A 26,906-nucleotide genomic window follows, 5' to 3' on the forward strand; every position below is an offset into this window, starting at 1 on the left:
TTAAGGCTAGTCTTTGACAATTACCAATAGTGTCCACTGCCTTTAATTGGCGAGTTGGGAACGCTAGGTGGCAGAAGATACCCAGACCTGTCTATAGTTTAAATAAAACTGAGCTTCTGTACACATCCAAGAACAAACATGTGTAAACAGGGGACACCTCTCTGATCTCCCATTGTTTTGACTCTTTTTTTCTTAGAAATATCCCTATGGATTTGTATTATGAAAGTAAACTGAGCACTGCTCCCGTTAAGAAATTTTCCTTGATCTCTTTTGTTAAAGCACTCGGTTTGAAAAGGTAGAAATGTTATAAATGGATTTTTAACAGCCAGAGTAATGGTAAATGTACAGTGTTTTGGCTGGTGACCTTTTTCGCTAAGCAAGATTTGCCTGTGCTTAGTAAGCTTTTGTACTCGCATGTTTAATGAAACTGGACCTTGGTTGGAGACGGTTAGACTAGACAGTGAATGAGAATCGTGCGTGCCTACACCGTTGCCAAAGGGACAACTCATTCCCAAATGAAACTCAATATTGTTCCCTGCGCAACATTTTCTTGTCAAAGTTTTCAGAATGCTCTTCAAGAACACAAAGCTCTCCCAAGACTGCCTTTTAACGTGTCATGACCTTTGACCTGCCCTCTTGGCCTGCCAGGCGGTGAACTTGGAGTAAGCTGTGCTGAGCAACTCTTCCATGTGGATTGTGACCTAGAGAAGGAACAAGAAACAGAATGGTATTTTTGAAGAAAAAAATCTTAATAAATTTGTTGAAGACATTACTGAGATAGATCATTAGATATTTAAAAATGATTTGTTCAATACTTATACTTAATTTTGCAAACATTTAGAACTTGTCTTTAGACGATGTGACCTATGTTTACATTCAAACCGCCCTCTGTTGACAAACCATTGTATACGTCATGTTTCACCCGGCAAAAAGACGCAAAGTCATGGTAAGATTTCATACACTTTCTAGCTGGCTGCCAAAACAAAAAAGTTTTGCCCGGCGGTACGCGCGCGAATCATGTTAAGGTTTTCTAGTGACGTCAGAGGTCACATCGTCTATACTTTCAATCGTTTCAGCCTCAGGAACTTTTTTCAATTATTGAATTTGTGTTTGAAAAGACTTCTACCCAATTACTGTGGTCAAGTGGTTTGAATGCATGACTTGCTATCATAAGGCTGTGCGTTGGAATCCTACCAAGCTAATTAAAGCCAATTTCATAAAGCTGCTAAGCAGAAAACACTGCTTTTGTGCTATAGCAAAGACTCAGTGGGCACCAGTTGCAATCATGTAAAATCTTCAACCAGTTTTGAAAATTACAGGCTTTATGAAAATAGTCCGTGTTGATTACAACAGAGAACTGCCTTTTACTAGCCCACGTCCAAAATCACCTTTGACCTTCCATTCATTTCAAATGGCCTTCATGGTCCTGGGAATTTGCAGTTAAATCCGATGTGCATGTGTATACATTGTACAAATAAATCAATACCTGTCCAAAGGGGACCAGTCTAGGCTATCAAAACAGACAGACAAACAAAAAAACTCACATTTGCACCGATATGCTGCTTGGCCAGGGAGTCCTTGAATGGCTGGAGCTTCCTCGCCTGAAACTGCTCCAACGTTCCCTTCATACGAACCAACTTCTCCTCAATTGATTTATTTGCCACTGGGAAACAAGACCAGTAATGGCGTAGGACCTCAGAGAGGGCGGCATACAGGTGTTTCAACTCCTCGTGGATGTCTTTGGTGTACAGAGCTATTTTAGGGGGGAGGGGTAAGGGGAGAGAGGAGGTTTTGGGGGAGTTCAAGAAGAAAGAAAGCATGAATAACTTATGCAAGCTGTTTGGGCCTACAACTAATAAAAAAGATAAAGAAAATTGATAAGTAGTCACCATTTATAATTATAAGAACATAAATCTCAAAATAAAAATAATGATACAATCTATTATAGATTCAGAAATGTCTAGGCAAAAGATTATTAGATACAAAGAGTTTGGCATATAACTAGTAAATAGAAGCTTAAGATTTGAAATTTGTTAATTGGTCACCATAAATCAAAATAATAATCACATAAATCTCAAAAATTCACCCACAAAAAACCCCAAACCAATACAATCTATTATTATGAACTGAATAAATGGTAGGATTTCAAGTCAGATAGTCTGGTGTCTTTGGTGTAAAGGGGAGGTGTACAGAAGATTTTTGGGACTTCATTGAAGAACAAAGGGGAAAATTATCAGATGCACAGAGTTTGAGCCTACACTTAATGAATTACTAACTTTAAAAAATAACTTAGAGAGCTTTTGTTTTTAGGGGCGGGTGAGGAGATTTTTCGGGATTTCATAAAAGAAATATTATCAGATGCAAATTGTTTGAGCCTACTATGAATTATTAACTTAAAGCCATTGGACCTTTTTGGTACAGAAAAAAAAAGATTTACAAATAACTTACAGGGTTTACAGAAGGTAGTGGTGAAAGACTTCCCTTGAAATATTATTCCATGAAATGCTTTACTTTTTGAGAAAACATTAAAACAATAACCAATTCTAGATATCAAGAAACGGATTTATTTTAAACACATGTCATGACATGGCGAAACGTGCGGAAACAAGGGTGGGTTTTCCCGTTATTTTCTCCCAACTCCGATGACCGATTGAGCCTAAATTTTCACAGGTTTGTTATTAATTTATATGTAAGTTGTGATACACGAAGTGTGGGCCATTGGACAATACTGTTTACTGAAAGTGTCCAATGGCTTTAACTTAGTATAAATCTAAAAGCTAACAATAAAAGCTACAAATATATAGAGTAGGCCTAAAAAAAAGTCAAAAAGTGAACTAAAGACGGATTAAAAGGGCAGATACTGAAAACCGTACAATAACAATTTGTTTGCTATAAATGTTAGAATTTCGAGTCATCTTCTAAAGCAAAAAATGTATGCACTGTTTGAAGTATTAAAGTAGAAAGAATATTTAAAAAGTCAAACTTACTGTGTAGAGGTTGTGCGGTGTTCCTTCCCATTAGAGCGCCCCCTGGTGTCAGCTCATTCGTAACTACACCCGCTGTCGTACTGGCCAACACCTGTCATTCAAAGTATGCTCAATTAAGTCAATTCTTAGTGCCTGCTTTGAGGAAGTACTTCATACACGTCAAACAAAAATTATGTATTGATACCTCACCATGCAATGCCTCAAATCTTATATTGACCCCTTGCATGCGCTTCACACGTGACGACTGGTGCCACGCTCACCATGTTGGTGAGCAGGTTAGGTTTACGTGTATTAATGCCGCGTCGCCTAAAATACACACTTCACTGCATAACGCATGGCATAGAGTTATATTAAAAAACGCACAGTGAAATTGCCCACCAGTATGGCGCATTCAAGATTTTTCTGATGATGACGTCAGGGCCAAAATTCATAGAGCTGCTAAGCACGAAAATTTGCTTAGCATGAAATCTTTTCCATGATAAAAACAGGATTACCAACCGAATTTCCATTTTGTTGCATTTCCTAGTTACTGGTATTCAGCTGTTGTTTGCTTATCTTGAAAATCACGTAGAAATCTGGTTGGGAAATCCTGTTTCTATCAGGGCAAACGTTTCATGCTAAGCAAATTTTTGTGCTTAGCAGCTCTATGAAATTGGACCCTGGTGAAATGGGTCAATACACTTTGATAGTCGTACGATAGGCAAGGTTCTACATTACCTTCGTTAGGTTCGTCTGTGGCCCCGATAATTGTTGTTTAACGTGTTGCACTGCTTGCCGAACCTCACTGGAGGAGCTGTATTGTGATTGGTTGACTGGAGTTGGCCCATGGTAATATCTAAACAACAACAACAACAACAACAATGTTCAAAATTTGAATATTCCTATTTATCATGCCCTGACTGTACACAGTAAAAACAAATAACATTAATGAAAACTTATAAAGTGCACAGATTTCTTTCAATATTATCTTGCAACTTCGATGACCGATTGAGCTCAAATTTTCACAGGTTTGTTATTTTATGCATTATGTTGAGATACACCAAGTAAGAAGACTGGTCTTTGACAATTACCAATAGTGTCTAGTGTCTTTAAAGGCTAAAACCAACACCCAATTCTTTATCTGATTATGCGCTTTGGGACATTCATGCTAGTCTCTAGCCTACCTATCTGTTCTCTCCAGCTTCAGTACGACGGGCGTGGTACTCGTCTTTGGGGTCAAGTCGTCAATCTCAATGGCCTCTTTTAGACGCTTCCTCTTTGTAGGGGGCGCTGTTTGACCGCTGGTGTCTTGATGGTTTTGTGCGTTTGCGGCAGCTGCAATGCTTGGTGGGAGACCGTTACTCGTTGTCGGGGCGCTGTTCGGGGGAGATCACATAAATGCAAGTTTAAGATCATACTCAGCTCTATTGATAATTAACGTCCATGGGGGCCCGTTTTCATAAAGCCTGTAAGTAACACAAAAACTAGCTAAGCACAGAATAATATTGCTTAGCAGAAAAAGGTTGTCAGCCGAAACAACATAAGGTTTACATTTGTGTGGCTGGTGCCCGACTCAATTTTTGCTTAGCAAAGAAATTTTTAAAGCAGTATCTTATGACACATTGTTTTGTACATTGTTTAGTCGTTTAGCCTTTGAGAAAGATTCTGCAATGGTCAAAACGTCAGGCATTTAAACCGTAGGTCCTTGTGGTTGGTAAGCAGTTTGCAATAGCTACTTTTATTTTCTCATAATAATTTGGATAAGCAGGCTTTTGAGTCATAGTGTAGTATGTACGCTTTTGTTTATCCTGGCCGTCTTAGAATGGATTGTTGTCCCTTCCTCTTCCTTCCTCCACCATCCCGTACCTGTCCTGTACCCTTTTGTCTAATACCGCTCCTCTAGTTACCCTGTATTTAAGTTACCTTTTTTGAAGTCTTATTATCCTTTGTTTTACTTGTATGGATTTGTTTTTGACACTGGCCGAATAAATAATAATAATAATAATAATAATAATAGTAACTACTCACCCTTTTTGTTGTGACATGCTTAAGACTCTTGCGTTATGGTGATTGAACCTCTTGATTATCGATGCGTTGATGAGATGGTTGGTGGCCTGAGACCTCGGCCCCTCTTTCTTAGACCCGTATCCCTAGAGTAGAAAAATCAAAATGTCAAGCCACGTCTCAGGCCAGCGGTGGATTTCACGAAACGCTAGGATTAATCCTCGAGTTAGAACGAGTAACTCCTCCTAACTTAGGATGGGTTCAATGTGTCCTAACGTCTATGGATATGGAACTTGACTCATCCTAAGTCCTAAGATTAATCCTAAGTTAGGAAAAGTTTGGTTGAAATCGATGGCTGGAATTTCATCTTTGAGAGGGCAAGATCATTTTCATTCACAACGTTATATTAGTAATAATAACAGTAACCAGTTTTTATACAGCACTTTTCAACCAGAGAGAAGTTTAAAAGCACTTCCGACATTATTTTCCCTGGTCACTGTGCGTAATTCATTTCTTAAACCATCTCAGCTACCTGAGGAGTAAACAGCCTATGCAACAAAGATGTGCTACAAAGCTAAATCAATCACAAGGACTATCTCTGCCCTCACAGGTACCCATTTACCCCTGGGTGGAGAGAAGCAATTATAGTTAAGTGTCTTGCTCAGGGACACAACCGGGACTCGAACCCACACTCTGCTGAACAGAAACACCAGAGCTTGAGTTTGGTGCTCTTATCCGCTCGGCCATGGCACCCCAAGTTAACACAATGGAATGTTTTTATATATGATTCGGCCGTCCATTCCAACCAGCGCGTTGTTTATCAACAATGAAAAGGTCTATATAATAGTAGGCTGCCAATAATTAAGGGTACCAGTCTACTTACGTCATCTATTAAGGTATTGTCGGACAAACCCTCGATATTTAGCAGTGGGTCGCTTCTTGTCAAGTTGGCTTCTTCCTTCATCTCTGAAAGCACAGATAAAGAAAGAAAAAATTGAATGACCAACCACAAGTGAGACTGACTAACTTTAAATGATTCAGGATTGTATAGCCATTTTGTTGCAGCATGAAGGTATATCAAAGCAAATTTCCACACATGACGTGAAGGTATTGTCAGTGTGACACACAACGTCAACGGCAAATGTATTCCAAGTTAAGCTTGGGCGATATCGATTTATTTTATTCACGATATATCGCCGACAATATGTCGCGATATTCGATATAATCGCGATTAATGAAATTTGACATCATCAGTCTTAAAACTCCAAGTGAAAGTTGTAGAAGAGACAGTAATGGCATAAGAGAGGTGTTCTAATGACCTATTCTTCTGGTTTTACTCCAAACCTATGGGGTGCAAGATGTCTCAGCTAGCAAATACATCGCGATATTTAATCGATATATATCGCGATATATCGATATTTCGATTAAAACCAAATCCATCCGATATCGAAATCATCTCCAAATTAATATCGCGATATTTGATAATATCGTGATATCGCCCAAGCTTATGTATTTCAAGTTTTTCAAAACCTTGAGGTTGGGGCCTGTTTGTTGAATTGATAATTACGAAACATTTAGAAGTGTACAAAATATCAAAATTACATTTAAATGATAAACAAACATATTAAAAACAACTTTAAATAGCATTCCCCCAAAACAAACTTTTACCAAGTACATGTAGCTCACAAAGAAAGCTTAGTGAGCAGTATTTCAACAAACCTTTTTCATCGTCGTTGGCACACTCGGTGAAGATGTCCTTCTGACTCCCGTGGATTCTGTCTCGATGGAAATACTGTGACTGGAAAAAGCGCGTCCAGAATTCCTTCTCGGCCATGTTCTGTGGGACATTCTCAGCGTGCTTCTTGCGCACTGCGAGAACAAGAAAGAAAAAAATTAGTCTCAGTATTGTTTGAAGCTTTACATGGTGTGGATAAATAGGAAGAAACTATAAATAAATAGTAAACTTGCGGGTACAACCATGTGTAAATCTCTTAGGGTGAGTGTTGGCTCTAAAAAGAGCCGGTTGGGTCTCGACGTTTCGCACAGTATACTCTGCTCTGTCTCAGGGGAAACATTCACTGGCTCTTTTCAGAGCCAACACTCCCACAAAAGAGATTTTCACATGGTTGTACACGCAAGTTTCCTATTGATTTCTAGTTTCTTCTTAAATCAGTCTAAATTAAAATGAAGTATTTGTTACATGACGTGAATCACCAATGAAAAGCACATCCGAGTTTGCCTGTGAAAAACTTGGGGCGGTAGTCACCAGTTTGGGAATGAGCAGTTTTCAACAGGATCTTACTTATCTGATCAAAAGTTTTTGATACGCAATTAAGAATTACAAACAAAAAATTATTTTGAGACATTGTTTTACTCATTTCTCAAAAAAACAGCACCTCTGCTGGTAATATTTTAAGGAAACCGTTCTACCATTCAAACCGTGTAAGTTTAATGTTAATCTGTGGACATGGTGTTTTGTGTCGTACAAAAAGTACCCAAACCTTTTAAGAGAAAATTCTACAGCCAGTACCTGTTGGATATATTCTGAAGATTGCTTCAATAATATCTGCTGTTAGGTTATACTTGACCCCATTGCAGCCATCGGTCTGTGGTTTAATATCGGATAAGAATGCCGCCGATACCCCAACGCCCTGCGGGACTGTTGAAGAATTGCTACTACCACTCGGCTCTTTTGGTTTGACCTAGGCAAAAGGAAAAGAGAAACACAATTTGCTTTTAGAGAAATCTAGAGACCTAGCTGCATTTCCCTTTAGTGCTGTGGAAACCCATCGTTGGAGCATGGATGATCTTCCCGTCAATCTAAGAAATTGTGATTCAGTATTACTAGGTGACAATACTTCTTCTCTGTATGATTCGAACCAACAACCTTGTGATTGCAAGTTTTGCAGTCTAACCACTGGACCACGGTGACTTCTGGCACTTGGAGCAGGGGCAGGAGGAGACTCACCTACGTCTATTAGTTGAAGAAGGTTGCAGCCCAACAAGACACTGCAGACCTAAAATCTCATCTTTGAGAATGCAAGGCTATTTTCATTTGACATGACAAAGGTCACTCTAATGGAAACCTTTGAAGGGACAACTGAGGCCATCTTCTGTAGGGATTTTCTACTTGTGCAAGCATTGTAGTTTCTTCTTTTTAAAGAGGGAGATTAAAGTTGGTTAGTCTTATGTCCTTACTGAGGAATTGGAGAACACCTCTTACCATGGACTTGCGGTTGGCCCAAAACTCATCTGCCGTCATCACCTTGCTGATGACGAGATCCTTGTACAGCTGGAACAACTCGGGGTCGTCCTGCAAGATCCGATTCTTCTCCTCCAGCTCCTTGTTGACCATGTGCCTGAACTTTGGCAGGAGCTGCTGGAGAAGCTCCTTGACGACGGCTCTGTCCCGCGTCTGAGCGGGAGGGCCTTCTCGGTTTGCAAAGTGGAACTTGCTGCTCTTGCCGTCGTGTAGGACGATCTGGAGCTGGACTTTAATGCTGGTTTCTTGGCTGATTTTTTGTTCTTCATGGAGAAAACAAAAGAAGTCCAAAATAGTCTCACACGAGGTAAATTTTACTTGAAACTTGGCATGCTTAAAGCCATTGGACCCTTTCGGTTCAGAAAAAGAAAAAAAAGTTCACAGATTTGGTGAAAGACTTCTCTTAAAATATTATTCCATGAAATGCTGTACATTTTGAGAAGACAGCAAAACAATATAAATTCTCGTTAACGAGAATTACGGATTTATTTTAAACACATGTCATGACACGGCGAAAAGCGCGGAAACAAGGGTGGGATTTTCCGTTGTTTTCTCCCGACTCCGATGACCGATTGAGCCTAAATTTTCACAGGTTTGTTATTTCATACAGAAGTTGTGGTACACAAAGTGTGGGCCTTTGGACAACACTGTTTACTGAAAGTGTCCAATGGCTTTAAGACCAGGAATTTCATCTTTTAGGGGATGTCCCTTATCCAAACATATAATTGCTTGAATTTCCTTGAATCATGGTACAACCATACAACCAAGCAGTAAACGGGTTAAAGTTTCATACTGTCAGCCTAATGCCTGCTTTGGTTAGGACAAGGGTTAAGTTTGTAGCTAGACCAATTTTAGTGGTGGGCAGTAAATCAAGTATTTTCAAAGTCCAGGGCCCAATTTCATAAAGCCTGTAAGCACAAAAATTTGCTTAGCATGACATTTCTTCCTTAATAAAAACAGGATTTTCAACCAAATTTTCACATGATTTTCAGGATAAGCAAACAACAGCTGAGTGCCAGTAAAAAGCAATATGCAACAAATTAAAATTTGGTTGGTAATCTTGTTTTTTATCAAGAAAGAAAATCATGCTAAGCAAATTTGTGTGTTTACAGGCTTTATGAAATTGGGTCCAGGCATTTCAGGTTTCCAAACTGTTCCTATTATGGGGCCATGCAATAAGTTGAATGACCTTTTGACTGTGTTCTTTCTCTGTGACACTTGATGCTCCTTATCATTAGCTATGTCTCAGACTAACCCACATTGGATAACATTTTGAAATCTGTGCAGGGCAGCTCAATGTAAACTGCTCAGTCAGAGTGCTGGGCAAAAATTGTGAGTCTTGGGTAGGGCCACCCAGCACCGACCACCGTTGCTACAACACTGGTTATGACGAGACAACTCCATTGTTTATAACTTACGTTTGACGTCTCTGTAGTGGTGACTCACAGCAAAGTAGTCCTTGTTGTCATCCTGCCAGGCAAGGCGCTCCGCCATGAGATACAACGACCCATCACTCTTGTGGAGACGGACCTGGTTGATGATGAGCAGCACCTCCTCTGAAGATGTCGCCATTTTACTCCCTTGATAAAAAAAGAAGGGGAAAAAGGTCACAAGTCATTGTGTCATAGTTTCATGGATCCCCTTTTTACTCTTTATAAATTTATTAAATTGGCACTGTATGGACTGGACCTACTCCTGGAACGACCAAGGTTCGTTCCGCTAATATAGCGGAACGAACCTCATAGTTCTAGGAGAAGAGTGGACCAGCGCTGCACATGCACATTAATTTTTTTCCTTGCCGTTATATCCTGCCTTACGCTGTTACGGACATTGCCGAGTACCACATACATGTATGCCATGGAACAGAAGTAGAAGTGTCAATCAGGGCTTGAATTTGATGGGGGAAATCCACTTTAAAACTGGACAAGGGTCCTACTACTTGCCGTCAACTCGCCGTCAACTCACTTGCGCCGTCAACTCGCCGTCAACTCCTCCAATATACATTTAAAATCCACAAAAGAAGCATAGAACTGTAAAGTATCAGCTCAAAGAGCATTCGCGTAAGTTTTAGGTCATATTTCGGAATAAAAATTGATTTTTTTTCTCGTGAAAAAAAATTCTCGAAGCCAAAAAACTGCAGGCCGCCATCTTGCTTTTTCACAATGATTAGTCTTGGCCCAAGCTGCAATGATTGGTACTTTTTTTTTAATCAACACAAAGTCGTTTTGTGAATGAATTTGTACCGAAAACCTTGAGAAATATGTAGTTTAGCCCAGACTTAACACTTCCGTGCCCCCTTTTTATAGATTTTTCATGTAAATTTAATGAGTTGACGGCACGAAAATGAGTTGACGGCGAGTTGACGAAGTAGTAGGACCGCTGGACAATAGTCTAATTATTTTTTGCAAGACACAGTTTAGCATGCATTTTTGGTTTTACCTTTTGTATTTGAACAAGCACAATAATTAATAAAAAACATCAGGCCTGTTCCCTATTCACAAAGACACTATCGCCAATCCGCTTGGATGATTTTGCTGTTATGAAAATGAAGTGAATTCTGAATGATTGATGATAGTGAATGGCCATCAAATTCAAAATCAAAAAAGCGATTGTTGTTGGAATTGGAATTTACAGGAAAATGGGGCTTCTCCCCAAAGTCAAGTATCATATGTAAGGCCAAATAAAATGAGTGCTTCCGGTTACCCTATTTTTGCTTACTTACAGCAATAGTAATAGTTATTAAGGAATTTTATTTATTAAATTTAGAGAGTTAATGGTATTTTGCCCAATTTACGGACAATTAAAACTTCAGTGACTTTTTTCAAACCCCGATTATCTTCCAGTAGTGTTATCTTCATTATCTTTCGTGAATTAACCAAAACTAGTCTTACAATATTACCTTCAGTAAGCTATCTTTGTGACAACAACATTAGAACTTCCATAGTTCATTCACATTGCGAAGTTATTTCGCTGACGATGTTTCCGACAGAAAATGCAAAAAATAATAATAAAAAACATGCGTGTGTCACGAAATGACTAGCGCCCTCTCTTGGTAAGTAATGCTTAATGCGCCAATGTTTAAGGAGGGGCGTGTCTGGGAGAGGCTTTGGGGGGGGTGTTACCGACAGATTATTATTCACCAAACCCATCACGGAACGAATTCAAACTGAGGGGGACTAAAGGTTTTTTATTGGTAGTAAAAATATAACATAGACGATATTTCGTATGATTAATTTAATATTGCATGCGTAATAACCACCGTAGACTTGTGGTAGTCGAGTTGCGGCGGTGCTATGGCAAGATCACTGCTCTCGCGCGGACTGCTGGTTGCCGACTTCTACTCCCCATTGTAGTCGTGACAGCAGTAGTAGAGTACCGCGGGAATCGCGGGGAGAGTCGGAACGCTATCAACGCGACAGACATTTAACGACTTGTCCACAAGTCTATAAGCACCGTGGCCCCTAATCCACCCCATCCTTTAAAAAATAAAATCATCAATGGAAATGATTATTTCGGTAATGTTTCGGTACATTTGAATTGTCCAAAATTATATATCTTTACCCCAGAGTGCTGGCCAATGCAAAATGTCTGACATGGCACTCAGAACCGGGTTGGGGGGGGGGGGGTGTTCTATAGGCATTTCCAAGGCCTGGAGCTACTCACCACAAAAAATAATAGCGGTAGGATTTGAAACTATGCACCAAATAATCTTTCCTTTTGCCAGAACCACCAGCTCTTTTTAGAACCATCACTTACTAATAGAGATTTTCACATAGTGTTACCAAAAGTGAAAATTATTTTTCTATGCGATAATGAAATTGATTTAGTGACTTTTTGAAACAAACAACCGTGTTTGTTTACAAAGACCACAAATCTTTCCGTCAGATGTGGTTCATGTTTCAATGGCAGACTATGAGTTATTGTTGACTGGTCGTCAGAAATGTGTTGTTCAGACACACACACACAACCCGGTCCATGCACTGAACACTAGTGGTAATTACTCAAAATAGTGGTTAGCATAAAAACTGACTTGGTAACGAGTAATGGAGAGCTGTTGATAATATATAACATTGTGTCAGAAACGGCTCAATCTGAAGTAACGTAGTTTTAGAGAAAGAAGTTATTTTCCATGAATTTGATTTCGGGACCTCAGAATGAGATTTTGAGGTCTCGTATTCAAGCATCTGAAAGCATACAACTTCGTGTAACATTTTCATCTCGCAACTTCGACGACCAATTTTAGCTCAAATTTTCACAGGTTTGTTATTTTTTGTGTATCTTATGTTGAGATACACAAAGTGAGAAGACTTGTCTTTGACCATCACCAAAGGTGCCCAGTGTCTTTAAAGATCGTGATTGGTAGGATAACAATAGTTTGACCATAGCAAAATTTCAGAATAAAAATTTCTCCAAACTTGTTTCAGAAGGGGCTGGGACACAAACAGTATAAAGGAAAGTAGGATTTGTAACTTTGCATGGTGGAAAAACGATATAGAAAGGTTTGCGGTACGACCATGTAATGACTATCTCTAATGGGTTGGGGTGGTTCTGAAAAGAACCGTTGGTTTCAACTCGACGTTTCAATCAGTATGCTCTGATCGTCTTCTGGAAAAAGTATAAAGGGATATCAATATTTTTTCCCCATTTTGTTTTTCTTTCCTTTTTACCCGTTTTCGATTGTCTCCAATCAGCAGATGGGCCGAACATAATAGGATTTAAACGACACAGCATGTGTCTGTCGTTAACAGTACCTGATAGTTTAAAGGCAGTGGACACTATCGGTAATTGTCAAAGACTAGCCTTGCATAAAATAACAAACCTGTGAAAATTTGAGCTCAATCGGTCATCGAAGTTGCGAGATAATAATGAAAGGAAAAATAAAACCCTTGTCACACGAAGTTGTGTTCGTTTAGATGGTTGATTTCGAGACCTCAAGTTCTAAACTTGAGGTCTCGAAATCAAATTCGTGGAAAATTACTTCTTTCTCGAAAACTATGGCACTTCAGAGGGAGCCGTTTCCCACAATGTTTTATACCATCAACCTCTCTCAATTACTCGTCACCAAGAAAGGTTTTATGGCAATAATTATTTAGAGTAATTACCAATAGTGTCCACTGCCTTTAAAGTATAAAGTGTTATTTAATATAATTTATATTTCTGGCATGATATACTCAACTGCTGTCTTCGTGATTTACGGCTCGAGTCCAAGTCTATATTTTAATAGGGGACCTCAGCCACACTAGGGTGAGATTTATCGACAAAAGCTGTAATTTCAAACCTTTGTTTTGAAAATGTATAATAAACTATCAAAAATATTTATAGCGCGTCGACGTTTTAACGACGACAGCACCGTGCCATCATTGCCCTTTAAAACAATTGAACTCACAAACAATGTGTGTCATTAATGTCACCGATAACATTTTTACCCGTTTTTAATTGGTGGAAAGCCATCATTGCGTCATTATCATTTGCATATGAGCGCGTAGCAGGACCCCCACAATGTTGTGTGCCAATATTGCAAGCTGTCACCGATACATTTTTTATCCGTTTCTATTGGTGGAAAGTCATTTTTTATCCCCTCATTTGCATACGAGCGCGTGGGATGACCACCTGTTCTTCTATTGAGCAGCCAATCACAAGAATGAAGGGTTTACATTGAACAACAGGTATAAATAGCCAGACTTCATGACTTGAAATTATTTCATCTGCCGAAGCTACCAGTCGTGTATTGATAACTGTCTCAGCTCTGACATCGAGAAAAGTGTAAGTAACATCTTAATGCAATGCTCTTCCATAACCTTAGACTAGTATAATAGTTAGTAGACACTTTCTCCAGCCTCAAAACTAACTTGAAATTTCACTTGTTCAGTTTATGTTTTAAGTGCAATCGTTAGCTGAGTTTGTTTTTATGTAGGAATCCTTTCTGCCAAACATGGCAATGTACAATTTTTCATTATCATTATCATTGTTTGATTGTTTATAAATTTGTATAGCCCTAATACCCATTTTTCGTTTTTGTGTAATTATTTTACCAAAAATCACCAAAACTTTATCATCGTTCAAAAGCATTTACGACAAAAACTTTAATTCTAAGCAAGACGATATGAGTTTTTGAGGAACGTGCGTAAAAGCCAAGTTCAATCACCGAACCTTTGCATAAATCTTTATAGGCAGTGGACACGTTTGATTGTCAAAGCCCACTATCCAAACATTATGAATAAAATAACAAACCTGTGCAAATTGTTTGAGCAATATTGGCCATAAGTTGCAAGAGAATATAGAAAAAGGAAAAACATTCCCGGGTTAAAGGCAGTAGACACTATTGGTAATTACTCAAAATAATTATTAGCACGAAACCTTTCTTGGTAACGAGGGAGTAATGGGGAGAGGTTGGTAGTATAAAACATTGTGAGAAACGGCTCCCTCTGGAGTTACATAACTTTCGAGAAAGAAGTAATTTTCCACGGTTTTGATTTCGAGACCTCAAGTTTAGAATTTGAGGTCTCGAAATCAAGCATCTAAAAGCACACAACTTCGTGTGACAAGGGTGTTTTTTCTTTCATAGTTATCTCGCAACTCCGACGACCAATCGAGCTCAAATTTTCAAAGGTTTGTTACTTTATTTATATGTTGATATACACCAAGTGAGAAGACTGGTGTTTGACAATTACCAATAGTGTCCACTGTCTTTAAGTGTGTGCTTTCAGATGCATAATAAATGGCTTCAGCGGAAGTCTTTGAGTAATACCTCTTTCGCAAAAACTACGTTACTTCAGAGGGAGTCGTTTCTCACAATGTTTTATCCTGTCACCAAACTACGTTACTTGAGAGGGAGTCGTTTCTCACAATGTTTTATCCTGTCACCAAATTACGTTACTTGAGAGGGAGTCGTTTCTCACAATGTTTTATCCTGTCACCAACTCTCCATTCATTGTTACCAAGTAAGTTTTTATGCACACATTACTATTTTAAATGGTTACCAATAGTGTCCAGTGCCTTCAAAAACCTGGTCTTTACACTGGGTGCGTTCGATGTCGACCCCGATCTGCCCCGGTACGTTTGTAAAGCTTTGACGTCATTACAGTGGCTCACCCGGGTCAGCCCCCCGAGTGCCCTGGGCCAAAATTCATAGAGCTGCTTAAGCACAAAATTTTGCTTAAGCAAAAAAATCCTTGCTTCGTATAATCAGATTACCAGCTAAGACTCCATTCAATTGTTATGCTAAGTAAACAATAGCTAAATACCAGTCACAAGCAATGTATGTGGCATGACATTTTTGCCAGTAACATAATGTAAAATAAGCAAGCTATTTTCGTGCTTAAGCAAATATTTTGCTTAAGCAGCTCTATGAAATTGGCCCCTGCTTGTGAAGCTAGCGGGTCACTTGTGGCTGGCCCGAGAAGATGACGTCACCACGAGAGGGTGACTGATCGTCGATTAATAGCTCTTGTCTCGGGGGCTCTCACCCGAATGAGCACCGCGGGTCGACACGTCGGGGAAGCTTGTCGAACGCTCACAAAGTAAAATCTCTCAATAAATTCACTTCCAGATCACCTCCATTATGAAAGTCTTGTGTGCCACCGCTACTCTTCTCTTGCTTGTTGGTCTGTTTGCTCAAACCATCATGGAATCTGACGCTTCAAGTAAGTATTGAAAGAGGGCGCCCTATACTGAAATTACATCGTGTGCAAAGACCTTTTTCGCAAAATAACTGTGGAGGTGCATGCTGGTGGTCTCTACCAGCATGCAGCTTACATCAGAGGGAGCCGTTTCTCACAATGTTTTCATATTATCAACAGTTCTCCACTGCTAGCTACAAAGTTAGTTTTTAGTGTAACAAAACAGTATTGAGCAATAACCAATAACGTGTCCATGCAGGGCCTATAAATAAATAAAAAAATTATGGGTCCATTTTTCTTTGCAGATGTTTGCAGCCAACAAATTGAAACAGGACCTTGCAGAGGGAGTTTTCCTAGCTGGGGATTCGCGCGTGGTACATGCGTGGAGTTTACCTACGGTGGCTGCGGCGGTACTGACAACCGATTCGACACCGAGGCCGATTGCGAAGCCGAATGTGTCCACTAGGCGGCACAGCCATGATCTGAACACCACCTAGTCTTGGCCCAAGACGTCAGTGATCGATAGTGGATAATCTATGCTTAGTTTTAAATCGCTACAGGGCGCCCTCTTTCGGCGGGATTTGACCAACGAGCCAGTCCAGTTGGTTCAATTCATATCACAAAGATTCCTCTATTCATTTACTATAATAATTATGCTATTTTATTCTTTGAATTGCAATTTTTGTTAAAAGCACACATTAACCTTGTGTGCCGCTTGTGGGGTCCTACTATTAATTGTTTTTTCTACTGTTCCCTTTTCTAGAACTTTTCTGGCTGTGGTTTAAGTTGAACAACGAAAAACTTTATTCGGGTCTAGTGTTGCATTGTGCACTAAGGTTTGTGGGGTACTGCTATTAAATGTTGTTTAATTATTTCCCTTTTCTGTAGAATTCCTCGGTGTGGGGCCAATGTAACTTTCCTGCAATGACTTATGAATGGCAGAAAAAACAACCGAACTTTAAAATGATCAGTTTTCTTATGATTTGATTTGATTTAATTCACATAGTATTGCTATTACTTGATTGATTGGAAACTGACACAAAGACTTTGCCAATTTCTTTAGCTCCAACCTTTGTAACGAGGTATTCATAGTTTCTTTTCGTTCCTGTCGTTTTAAGATGTCTTTGGGTCTTTCAAAGAATAAATGTTACTCCTCATTATAAGCAAAAAATCATGTTTGCCAATGAATTATTAGCAGTAAATTTTGACCACGAGAGGGCGTGTGTAAAACAAATTTTACCGGATGTCCAACACTAGTAAATCGAACTGTTTTGTTACAATTGGTGTTATTGTTGTATACTTTTTTTCTTTTTCTGGTCATCGATACCCCTAAAACAACATTATAAGCAGTCAAAACAAGACTAAACTGCAATATTGGGTGCGTTCGATAAGCTTCCCTGGGTCGACCCCGGTCTGCCCCCGACTCGCTTTGACGTCATTCCATGGGCTCATCCAGGTCAGCCCCCAGTGCCCTGCATGTGGAGTGGGTCACTTGGGGGCTGGCCCCATGTGCATGACGTCACTACTAGAGCGGTGACTGATCATTCGTTTAACTCTTGTCAGGGGCTCACCCAAGTGAGCACCGCGGGTAGACCCAGGGAAGCTAATCGAACGCAATCATTGTTGTGTTGAAAACGCCCTCACGCGGTCAGAGCACTGAAGTCACTTGTGTCATGAATTCGTTAAATAATTTTATTAATTAGCACTTCGCATGAAATTATGCTAATTACATTCACGCATGCCTACAGACATTTTGGTTAGCAAACTCCTTCAGCCATTATTTTTGTCAATAGTTATGTTTTACCAGGTATGAACAATAAATGAAAACAATTCCTGTCTCTGTCATCATTATGCTTTTACCTTGTCGCTACTCAATAATTTAAGTTTGTTTGTTTGTTTGTTTGTTTGTTTGTTTGTTTTTTTGTTTATTTCCAAATATCACAATCATAAAGTTATAAAACATACATGCATTAGGTACAAAGGGTGATGGAGTGGATAGCACCATGAATAAGCACAGGCTTACACCGAGTCAAAGGGTGAATTCCACAAAGAGTTAAAGGCAGTGGACACTGTTGATAATTGCCAAACACCAGTCTCCTCGCTGTATCTCAACATATGCATGATATAACAAACCTGTGAAAATTTGAGCTCGATTGGTCGTCGAAGTTGCGAGATAACTATGAAAGTAGAAAAAAAACTCTGTCACATGAAGTTGTGTGCTTTCAGATGCTTGGTTTTGGGACCTTAATTCTAAATCTGAGGTCTCGAAATCAAATTCGTCGAAAATAACTTCTTTCTCGAAAACTACGTCACTTCAGAGGGAGCCGTTTCTCACAATGTTTTATACTATCAACCTCTCCCCATTACTCATTACCAAGTAACGTTTTATGCTAATAATTCTTTTGAGTAATTACCAATAGTGTCCATTGCCTTTAATGAATGGGAATAAAACTCGGGCTTCGGGCTGTTTATTTGCAATAAATAGTCGTGGTGCAGTTGACAACTTTGACCGAACAATTTTATAATTGACCCCTGGTTTTGTCCAAAAAGTTAAAGCCATTGGACACTTTCGGTAAACAGTATCGCCCAAGGCCCACACTTCGTGTATCACAACTTATATATAAAATAACAAACCTGTGAAAATTTAGGCTCAATCGGTCATCGGAGTCGGGAGAAAATAACGGGGAAACCCACCCAATTTCCGCACGTATCGCCGTGTCATGACATGTGTTTAAAATAAATCTGTAATTCTCGATAACGAGAAGTTATAATTGTTTTAATGCTTTCCCAAAAAGTAAAGCATTTCATGGAATAATATTTCAAGAGAAGTCTTTCACCATCACCTTGTTTAAACCCTGTAAATTATTTGTAAATCTGTGATTTTTGTTCTTCTTTTTCTGTCCCGAAAGTGTATAACGGCTTTAACGAAACATGCACAACTATTACAAAGGGCTGAAAATTTCCTCTTTCCGTTCACCCGAGTTTGTACGATGTTCTGTTTAGAAAACAGAGTTTAAAAAACAACATTTTGTAAAGAAGATCATTATAATCTCATCTGTAACTACTTTATGTGATATACATAAAAACCATCTGTGATGCAGAAACTAACACAATGAATCAATAATAATTCCCGGGTGAAACCTTTTATACGGGTCGATTTTGTCACATCAGTTTAACCAACATGATTTATGTTTACATTGATATCAATGCTTGTTTTGTTTTTTACACCAAGTAGGTTAGTTGAAACCTTATTTGCCCAGAAAACACGTCATTTCTTGTGCCTTTCGTTTACATGTATAAACACTAGTAGTATTCTTATTTGATGTAGGGCCTATCCCAACATTTATAAAACAAAATAAATCTGTGAACATTTTGCATGAAGTAACAAAATCTGTGAAAATGTTGACTCAATATTTGGCCATTTGCATAAGATTGGGTGGCAGGCCCACACTTTACACATGTAACTATCACTGATATCATTTACATACAAGCTTCTAATTGGTGGAAAGCCACATTACTGCGTCATATCATTTGTATGAGATCGTGTGACAGTCCCACACTTTTAACACATGTCACTATCACTATAGAAAACACACTTTTAATTGGTGGAAAGCAACATGACTGCGTCATGTAATTTGCATATTGTTTATTGGTTATTCCTTAAAAACATTGTTTGTACTCTGTTTTCATGAAGTATGGAAATAAATATCAGTTTGAATGAATGAATGAATGAAGATCATGTGACAGGCCCGACACTATTAACACATGTCACTGTCACTGATAACAAACACGCTTCTGATTGGTCGAATGAGTCATTACTGCGTCAAATTATTTGCATAAGATCGGGTGACAGGCCCATGCTTTTAACAGTGTCACTGTCACTTATATCATTCACACGCTTTTGATTGGTTGAATGGGCCATTTCTGTGTCAAATCATTTGCATACGAGCGCGTGACAAGACCACCTGTTCTGTTAATTGAGCCGGCAAAGTGGTGCTTACTTTGAAATGCAACCCGTCAACGAAAAGTATATAATAGTCATCTTAACTCTGGCTTGAAACCATTCATCTGACGAAGCTATCAATTGAACCGAGAAGTTTTCTCCGACATCTAGAAAAAGGTACAGTAAAATTTATTTATTTTTGTACGGTGTGGTGCAGGCCGTGGTGCACATCCCTGTGCGGTGTTGTTGTCACTAGTGTGGTCTACTGCATACGACTCGAGCTCTAGACACAATTTTGTAAAGCTTGTAAGCACATACACTTGCTAAGCACAAAACACTCTTGCTTAGCACTTGGTTACCAGCCAGAGCACCATACAACTACCGTTGCTACGACTGGTACCCATAACTTGCTTAGCCAACAAACTGTCTGGAACCAAGTGGCATGTCAGACAACACGACAATACATGGTCGTTCTTGATATTCATTCCAATGATTTACCAGAATAATCTCACGGACCCTGGAAATAGAGTCAACTACGAAATGGCCCTCTCTTCAGAAAAGGTCTGATTTTTGTAATAGGCCCTAAGTGGAACAAATGAAAGTCCGCATGCTCAAAAAGATACAATTTTATTATCAATGATCAGCAATGAAAGTCTGCACGCTCAACAATTTGTACAATATAAAGCCATGCAAGTCTGCACGCTCAACTAGTTGTACAATAAATAATTAATACGAAGCAATTCTCATTATTTAAAAGTAATAATTATTGCAACTTACTGGAACTCCAATGAAATGATGCTAGGTTTCATCGGCTGTGGCATGGAGCTATATGTCATAAGATTCATTGGCGGAACATAAACATAAGTCAACTCAAAATTGCTAACCAAAATAACAGAAAGAACGAAGGACTCAAAACACGTCTTGCCGCTGTCGCTTCTTGTGCAGGAATGATTTGAGACAAGCGCTGCCAATGCTGGATAGCTCCGCGCCACATCCTTAACGCCTCAGCGAACTGCAAGTATTCTTTATAAATTCTGAGAGTTGCGTACAGGAATTCGATGAATTAAAGTAACTACCTATTCAATTGACTGGGTATTACAAAGTCTGTTGGTTACACTGTCTATGCAGAATGTATAGCTTTATGAAATTGGACCAATTATTTTTGTTAAAATACCAGAGTGTGTGTTTGAATCCTGATCACGACACTCCCTGCTCTTGAGCAAGGCATATAACCATAATTGCTTCTCTTAACACAGGTTTATCAAAGGGCACCAGAGGGCTTCTGAGACAGTATTGTGTTGGCAAAGTAAACAACATTTGATTAGTAGGATTTGAAACTTTGCATGGTGGGAGCATACTGATCGAAACGTCGAGTTAATCCAACGGTTCTTTTCAGAACCACCCCAACTCATTTAGAGATTGTTATTACATGGTGTTACCGCAAACTTTTCTATAACATTTGATTACAAACACCCTGTTGACATTAGTCCGGTGTCTTCATATCTATGGGTGCGTTCGTTAACTTCCCTGGGTCGACCCCGCGGTGCTCACTCGGGTGAGCCCCCGACAAGAGCTAATCGAACGATCACTCACCCTCGCCTCTCGTGGTGACGTCATGCACCTCGGGCCAGCCCCAAGTGATCCGTTCCTCAAGCAGGGGCTGACCCGGGTGAGCCCCTGGATGGCGTCGAAGCTATTCGAACGTACCGGGGGCAGACCAGGGTCGACCCAGGGGAAGCTAATCGAACGCACCCATTGAAGGCAATACTAGGTTTTTGAAACAGCACTTTATCACACCCCGTTATGGGTGTATCAAAGCACTCGGTATTATTTCCTTGATGAAGGTATGTGGAGCTATGTCTTGCATGAAGTATGATAACTATTCCTTTATGGCATCAGTATTAGTGGTTTACAATGTGCTGTGGCGCAATATGTTGCCACAAACCAGGAACACCGGGGCGAACCCCTTTTCTGTTCGATATTTGCCTTGGCTTATACGTCAATCCGAAGGGTGCGGATGTTTGAAAATCTGAATGTTTGACATTAATTTAACTTTCTTTTACCATTAACTGCAGGAAAGGATAGCAAACAACATGGATACCTTATGTGCAACCCTTGCCATGTTCTTGGCCGTGGCTCTAGTCTCCGATGCAACGGAAACTGGTCAGTTCATACAAAAACAAATATTCAAACTGGTTAAAGGAACACGTTGCCTTGGATCGGACGAGTTGGTCTTTGAAAAGCGTTTGTAACCGTTTGTTATAAAATGCATATGGTTGGAAAGATATTTTAAAAGTAGAATATAATGATCCGCACAAGTATCACTCAAAATGGCGTGGTTTTCCTTTTACCTCGTCGACTAACACGGTCGGCCATTTATGGGCGTCAAATGTTTGACTCCCAATGGCCGACCGTGTTAGTTCGTTAGTTCGCAAAGTAAAAGGAAAACCACGCAATTTCGAGGCAATTTTGTATGGATCATTGTATTCTACTTTTAAGACATCTTTCTAACCATAATGCATTCTAAAACAAACGGTTACAAACGCTTTTCAAAGACCAACTCGACCGATCAAAGGCAACGTGTTCATTTAAATACGCAACTAAATCAAAAGCTAAATGTAGACTGAATGCACAACTTTTATCATTAGTACTTTCCAGTCGAGTGCCAGTCGAAAAACATAAAAAAACTATGTGCGGCCCAACGGCTGAGGTCCCAAACGAATTGACCTGGTTCGAGTCCCGTTGAGCATGACATAATTATTTCCGGGTCAAGTGACCCAGATAATACTAGGAAAGTGATTTTTCCTCAGATTTGTTCTTGTCAGTTTGAATCATTTATGGGTCATTTTGAAACAGATTCCCGGTTAAACTTGCCCCAAATGGGCCAGGCCGAACTAATCCGGATCAGTTTTGACCCTGGAGTTTTAAAAGTGTACGTTCCGTTTACCTTACCTTTCTCGTTATGGGTTTTAGGAACTTGCGATCTGGAGTTAAAACGAGGGCCGTGTAGAGCTGGTTTTAATCGTTGGGGCTTCGCTGGCGGTAGATGCATCTTGTTCGCCTATGGTGGTTGCCAGGGAAACGCAAACAACTTTGAAACTGAACAGGATTGCAAGGATACATGTAAGGTTACTTAATTATAATTATCCACAATATAATAATATAATTATACACAGATGAAGCGCCAAAATGCAGCTAGATGAAACAAAAATCGTCTGCTCAGAAGACAATGGACACTATTGGTAAATGTCAAAGACCAGTCTTTTCACTTGGTGTATCTCAACATATGCATAAAATAACAAACCTGTGAAAATTTGAGCTTGACTGGTAGTCGGAGTTGCGAGATAACTATGAAAGAAAAAACACCCTTGTCACACAAAGTTGTGTGCTTTCAGATGCTTGATTTCGAGACCTCAAATTCTAAACTTGAGGTCTCGAAATCAAACTCGTGGAAAATAACTTCTTTCTCGAAAACTACGTCACTTCAGAGGGAGCCGTTTCTCACAATGTTTTATACTATCAACCTCTCCCCATTACTCGTTACCAAATGAGGTTTTATGCTGATAATTATTTTGAGTAATTACCAATAGTGTCCACTGCCTTTAATAACACATACGTAATGTTCAAAAAGTCCTTATGTTTAATTCGTTAAAATTTCAGAAAAAATGTTCTACAAAAATGTTCTACTAACAATAATATACATGGGCTAAAGAAAGAGAGCGCCATCAGAAGTAGTGTGCACACAGAGTGCGTTCGTTTAGCTTCCCTGGGTCGACCCGGTGTGTGACGGGTTTTTATTTCTAGGACGAACGTGGGTTATTATCTGCACACGTTCGTCATGGGAAAAAGAAACCGCCACCCACCGGGGTCGACCTGGGGAAGCTAAACGAACGCACCCATTGTTTGCCATGTGGGGGACCGAATTTTCGGGGGGGGGGGGCGGTCGTGGCACCATAATCTCCTGCATGCCAGACCGGCGTTGTCTCGGCAATAATAATATTATGTGCATTATTTTATCAAACTACGTAAACAATGGAAACACCTTGTAAGTTTGCTGCCACCATTGATCTTAATTAAAATAGAGTGGCTGCCACGTTGTAAGTTTGCTGCCACCGTACCTAGCCCTACTCTGTACACACTGTAGTGCAATACGAAAGTGTAAGGCCGCCAGGGCTATGCTGCCACCTAGCGTTTCAAAGTCTCCTATTAATGTTATTGTAACTTTCCTCCCGTCTTTGGCAGGCGTCTGTGCTAAACCCAAAGATGAAGGTTCGTGCCGCATGGCCGAGGAACGATGGTATTTTGCTGATGGCGAATGCAGCACGTTCATATACGGTGGTTGTCAAGGCAACGCAAACAACTTTCATTCATTGAAAGACTGCCAGGGTACCTGCTACGGTAAGCAGATTGTGAAATGTTATTGATCCATAACCAATCAAGTGATGTTAAAGAGCCAATAAAGGATAATCTCAAAAATGTAAACTACTACCTTTTTATGACCAAATAGACATCGCAGATACCGGTTAATAACTTACTCTCAAAATTTGCATTTAGTAATAAATATCTCGAGTCAAAAATGCACCCGGTCGCGCGGCTTTTTCAGCCGAGAGACAAAAACGGCTTATCTATTATAATGACCCTGGACGCCAGTGACGAATTTCCCCTATTGGTTTTGAACATAGTTCTCCAACTTTGGCAAACTGAGGCTGCTATTTTCCACACCAAATAGCCGCCACGTACGTCACGATTCCTTTGTCGTGTGGGTTTGTTTGACCCCACGTGTTTCAGAAATTTGGCTTGGAGCGTTCTGGAGAAAACCCATTTTTACCATGTTTTAACGTGAGGTAAGAGACTCGTTATATGTTTTATGTTTCCTGGATGGGCTGCAGCTGTTAGACAACTGTAATATCTATGAGACCATCCTTTATTGGCTGTTTAATTGACGCATGTTCAGGCCTGTTTATTATGCGTTGTTTTTGAAAGGAAGGGCACCAAGGCAATTTCTCTTTATAAAGGCCTCTGTTGCCTCTGTCGAGCATAGTCGGGCAAAAGCCGGGATTCCATGGTGTGCGTTGGTAAATGAAAACACAACTGATGTAGGTCTACTGCTTTCCGTAAAGACTAAGTCGTTAGTGGTCTAACGCACAGCGAATGAATCATCATGGTGTTGTATGGGAACACCAACAGACATAAATCAATTTAGATTAAAGGCACTGCGCTCTTTATGTCTGCGTGAGTATCTTGTAAGTCTGCTGCCACCCAGTGTTTGAAAGTCTCATAATTGTACTTTTCTTCCCATCTTTAACAGACACGTGCGACCAACCCGCCAAAGATGCAGGACCATGCCGCATGGCTAAGAAACGATGGTCTTTCTCAGAGGGCGTGTGCACCGAGTTCATATACGGCGGTTGCGGTGGCAACTCAAACAACTTTGAGAGCTTTGAAGATTGCCAGGATACCTGCTCTTAGCTTGAACATCTGACGCCACACTTCAAGGCTCGCGAATCATACGCCACAGAGTGTGGCCTCCTCTATATAGCCTAGGTCGATTCCCGTTCATCTTCACCTTTCACCTATATAGATTAATATGCAGACGACCGCAAGTGCAGCTGCCAAAATGTCTCGGGCCAATCAAAAAACAGATTTAGAAAGCTTACGTCACTTCTCGTTTATCCATGTTAAAATGATTATCCAATGAAATCACTGGTTCTGAAAAGCAAGTACCTGTCTTTAGGGGACCAGTCTAACCTGCTCTTACAAACCAAAATGTGCTCTAATGACTTTACCGTCTCGTCCAGACAGTGCGGCGGGGACCAGACATCTTTCCAAGAAGCAGTCTAATAGTATACGACAGAACTCTGCTTAGTACGGTTTAAGTATACGTAGTTAATAGTCTCGACACGGTTTAAAGACTTGCTCTCCATCCTTCAAATAAAGGCAACTGGTGATAACTTGTAACGAATAGGCCTAAGTTTGTCCAGCTGCGAAAATAAAAATAACAAGGAGTTTTCGAAATCACGGCTTGACTTCCTTGGGCTCCCTCCCCCGTTAAAAACTTCCAGAGGAGCCTTAAGATGGACCAAGCCCAAGCAGTGGTTTCGAAGGGACATTCCTGGGCCCTGACCCCCACCCCCACCTCTATAATGGAATGGTCCAGTTTGGGAAATCAATGACTCCCGTCTTCCTTGGAGTTCAGCCAAAATCCTTTTCGCTTTGATCATGCGCATTGGGACAAGCAATAGGCTACCGATGATGTAATGACGGCTTCGGCATTACGGCTTTGGCCTCATCATCAAAAGGACCCATAACGTTGTTAGTGTGGCAGTCAATGGCCTTTTAGTTAGCCGTGTAGCATTCAAGTCATTCTTTATCAGCAAACACTATTTTCACCCCACTACCAGAAGTAGGTCACCCTGTGACCCAGAAATGCATGAGTCCGGCCCCCTGAATCCGCCGGCTAAATTCTGACCCGAAAGTTTTCCAGAGAGACGAAATAAATCGCCAACTGCCGTTATGTCTTTTAGTTCTTATGTTTGTTTTATTCCTTTAGATATTAAGTTAGTTATTTTTCTCACCCTTTCACAATGCAGCTTTAGTTGTCTATTTAGTCGAATAAATTTTAAGCAATCAAAACCAGAAGAATTTGTTGTCTGCTCTGTTGTTGTTGACTACTCAATATTATTTTTGCCCTTTTTACTTCAACTTTGTTTACCCAAACCCCTGCGGCAGTCTACCCGCTCAGTACTTTGGTGTTTAGAGTGGGTACATCCGTTGGTGAGGTATTAATGTTTGCCGGTAACACGTACCCTGATTACTTCGCTGTGTAAATTTTGGTTCTTTTATGATGAGAGCTAGTCTTGCTATTAAATTGTATGACAGACCCCCGCCTTACAGTTTGTTTCAAGTTTTGTGATCTTTTTCGTCGCCAGCTACCGCCCCCCCCCCCCCCCCATCCCGATCCCCTCGAAAATTGCGGTATTTTATAGGCCACGCATGTACGTCGGATTTAACTTTGAATATCCAGGCCATGAAGGCCGTGTAAAAATGATGTGAGGCCAAAATATGGACGTACTGTGGGCTCGATCAACAGAAGCACGATGTGAGCCGTCAGA

General features: G+C 40.1%; 2 protein-coding genes across 3 annotated transcripts; one reads left to right on the forward strand and one right to left on the reverse strand.

The window, feature by feature from the left end:
• On the reverse strand, nucleotides 1-20,747 carry LOC117305057 (general transcription factor IIH subunit 1-like). Of its 2 annotated transcripts, none has more exons than XM_033789771.1 (12): nucleotides 20,572-20,747; nucleotides 9,651-9,812; nucleotides 8,194-8,495; nucleotides 7,501-7,672; nucleotides 6,690-6,839; nucleotides 5,854-5,936; nucleotides 4,995-5,116; nucleotides 4,151-4,342; nucleotides 3,705-3,822; nucleotides 2,988-3,078; nucleotides 1,545-1,753; nucleotides 1-701 (listed from the first exon to the last, which is right to left on the reverse strand). In XM_033789771.1, exons 2-12 carry the CDS (start codon nucleotides 9,802-9,804, stop codon nucleotides 615-617), a joined length of 1,680 nt encoding a protein of 559 aa, XP_033645662.1. In that variant the 5' UTR covers nucleotides 9,805-9,812; nucleotides 20,572-20,747; the 3' UTR covers nucleotides 1-614. The 2 variants fall into 2 exon arrangements, with proteins under 2 accessions (XP_033645662.1, XP_033645661.1); XM_033789770.1 differs by lacking the exon at nucleotides 20,572-20,747 and adding an exon at nucleotides 11,132-11,239.
• LOC117305060 (BPTI/Kunitz domain-containing protein-like) lies at nucleotides 19,809-26,450 on the forward strand. Its single transcript, XM_033789774.1, has 5 exons — nucleotides 19,809-19,971; nucleotides 21,870-21,957; nucleotides 22,768-22,917; nucleotides 24,037-24,192; nucleotides 25,103-26,450. Exons 2-5 carry the CDS (start codon nucleotides 21,888-21,890, stop codon nucleotides 25,261-25,263), a joined length of 537 nt encoding a protein of 178 aa, XP_033645665.1. The 5' UTR covers nucleotides 19,809-19,971; nucleotides 21,870-21,887; the 3' UTR covers nucleotides 25,264-26,450.
• The last annotated feature ends 456 nt before the right edge of the window (nucleotides 26,451-26,906 follow it).

The sequence above is a fragment of the Asterias rubens genome, chromosome 22, assembly GCF_902459465.1.
Source record: "Asterias rubens chromosome 22, eAstRub1.3, whole genome shotgun sequence".
In the NCBI taxonomy this organism is placed as follows: Eukaryota; Metazoa; Echinodermata; class Asteroidea; order Forcipulatida; family Asteriidae; genus Asterias; species Asterias rubens.

Bases quoted from the DNA above. Each gene is read 5' to 3' on its own strand.
- LOC117305057 (XM_033789771.1), bottom strand. From the start codon at position 9,804: ATGGCGACATCTTCAGAGGAGGTGCTGCTCATCATCAACCAGGTCCGT. The intron at 5,117-5,853 runs GTAAGTAGACTG...TTTCTACTCTAG, and splicing joins ACAATACCTTAATAGATGAC to GGATACGGGTCTAAGAAAGA. The intron at 4,343-4,994 runs GTGAGTAGTTAC...TCCCCCGAACAG, and splicing joins AGCATGTCACAACAAAAAGG to CGCCCCGACAACGAGTAACG.
- LOC117305060 (XM_033789774.1), top strand. From the start codon at position 21,888: ATGGATACCTTATGTGCAACCCTTGCCATGTTCTTGGCCGTGGCTCTA. The intron at 21,958-22,767 runs GTCAGTTCATAC...TATGGGTTTTAG, and splicing joins CTCCGATGCAACGGAAACTG to GAACTTGCGATCTGGAGTTA. The intron at 24,193-25,102 runs GTAAGCAGATTG...CATCTTTAACAG, and splicing joins CTGCCAGGGTACCTGCTACG to ACACGTGCGACCAACCCGCC.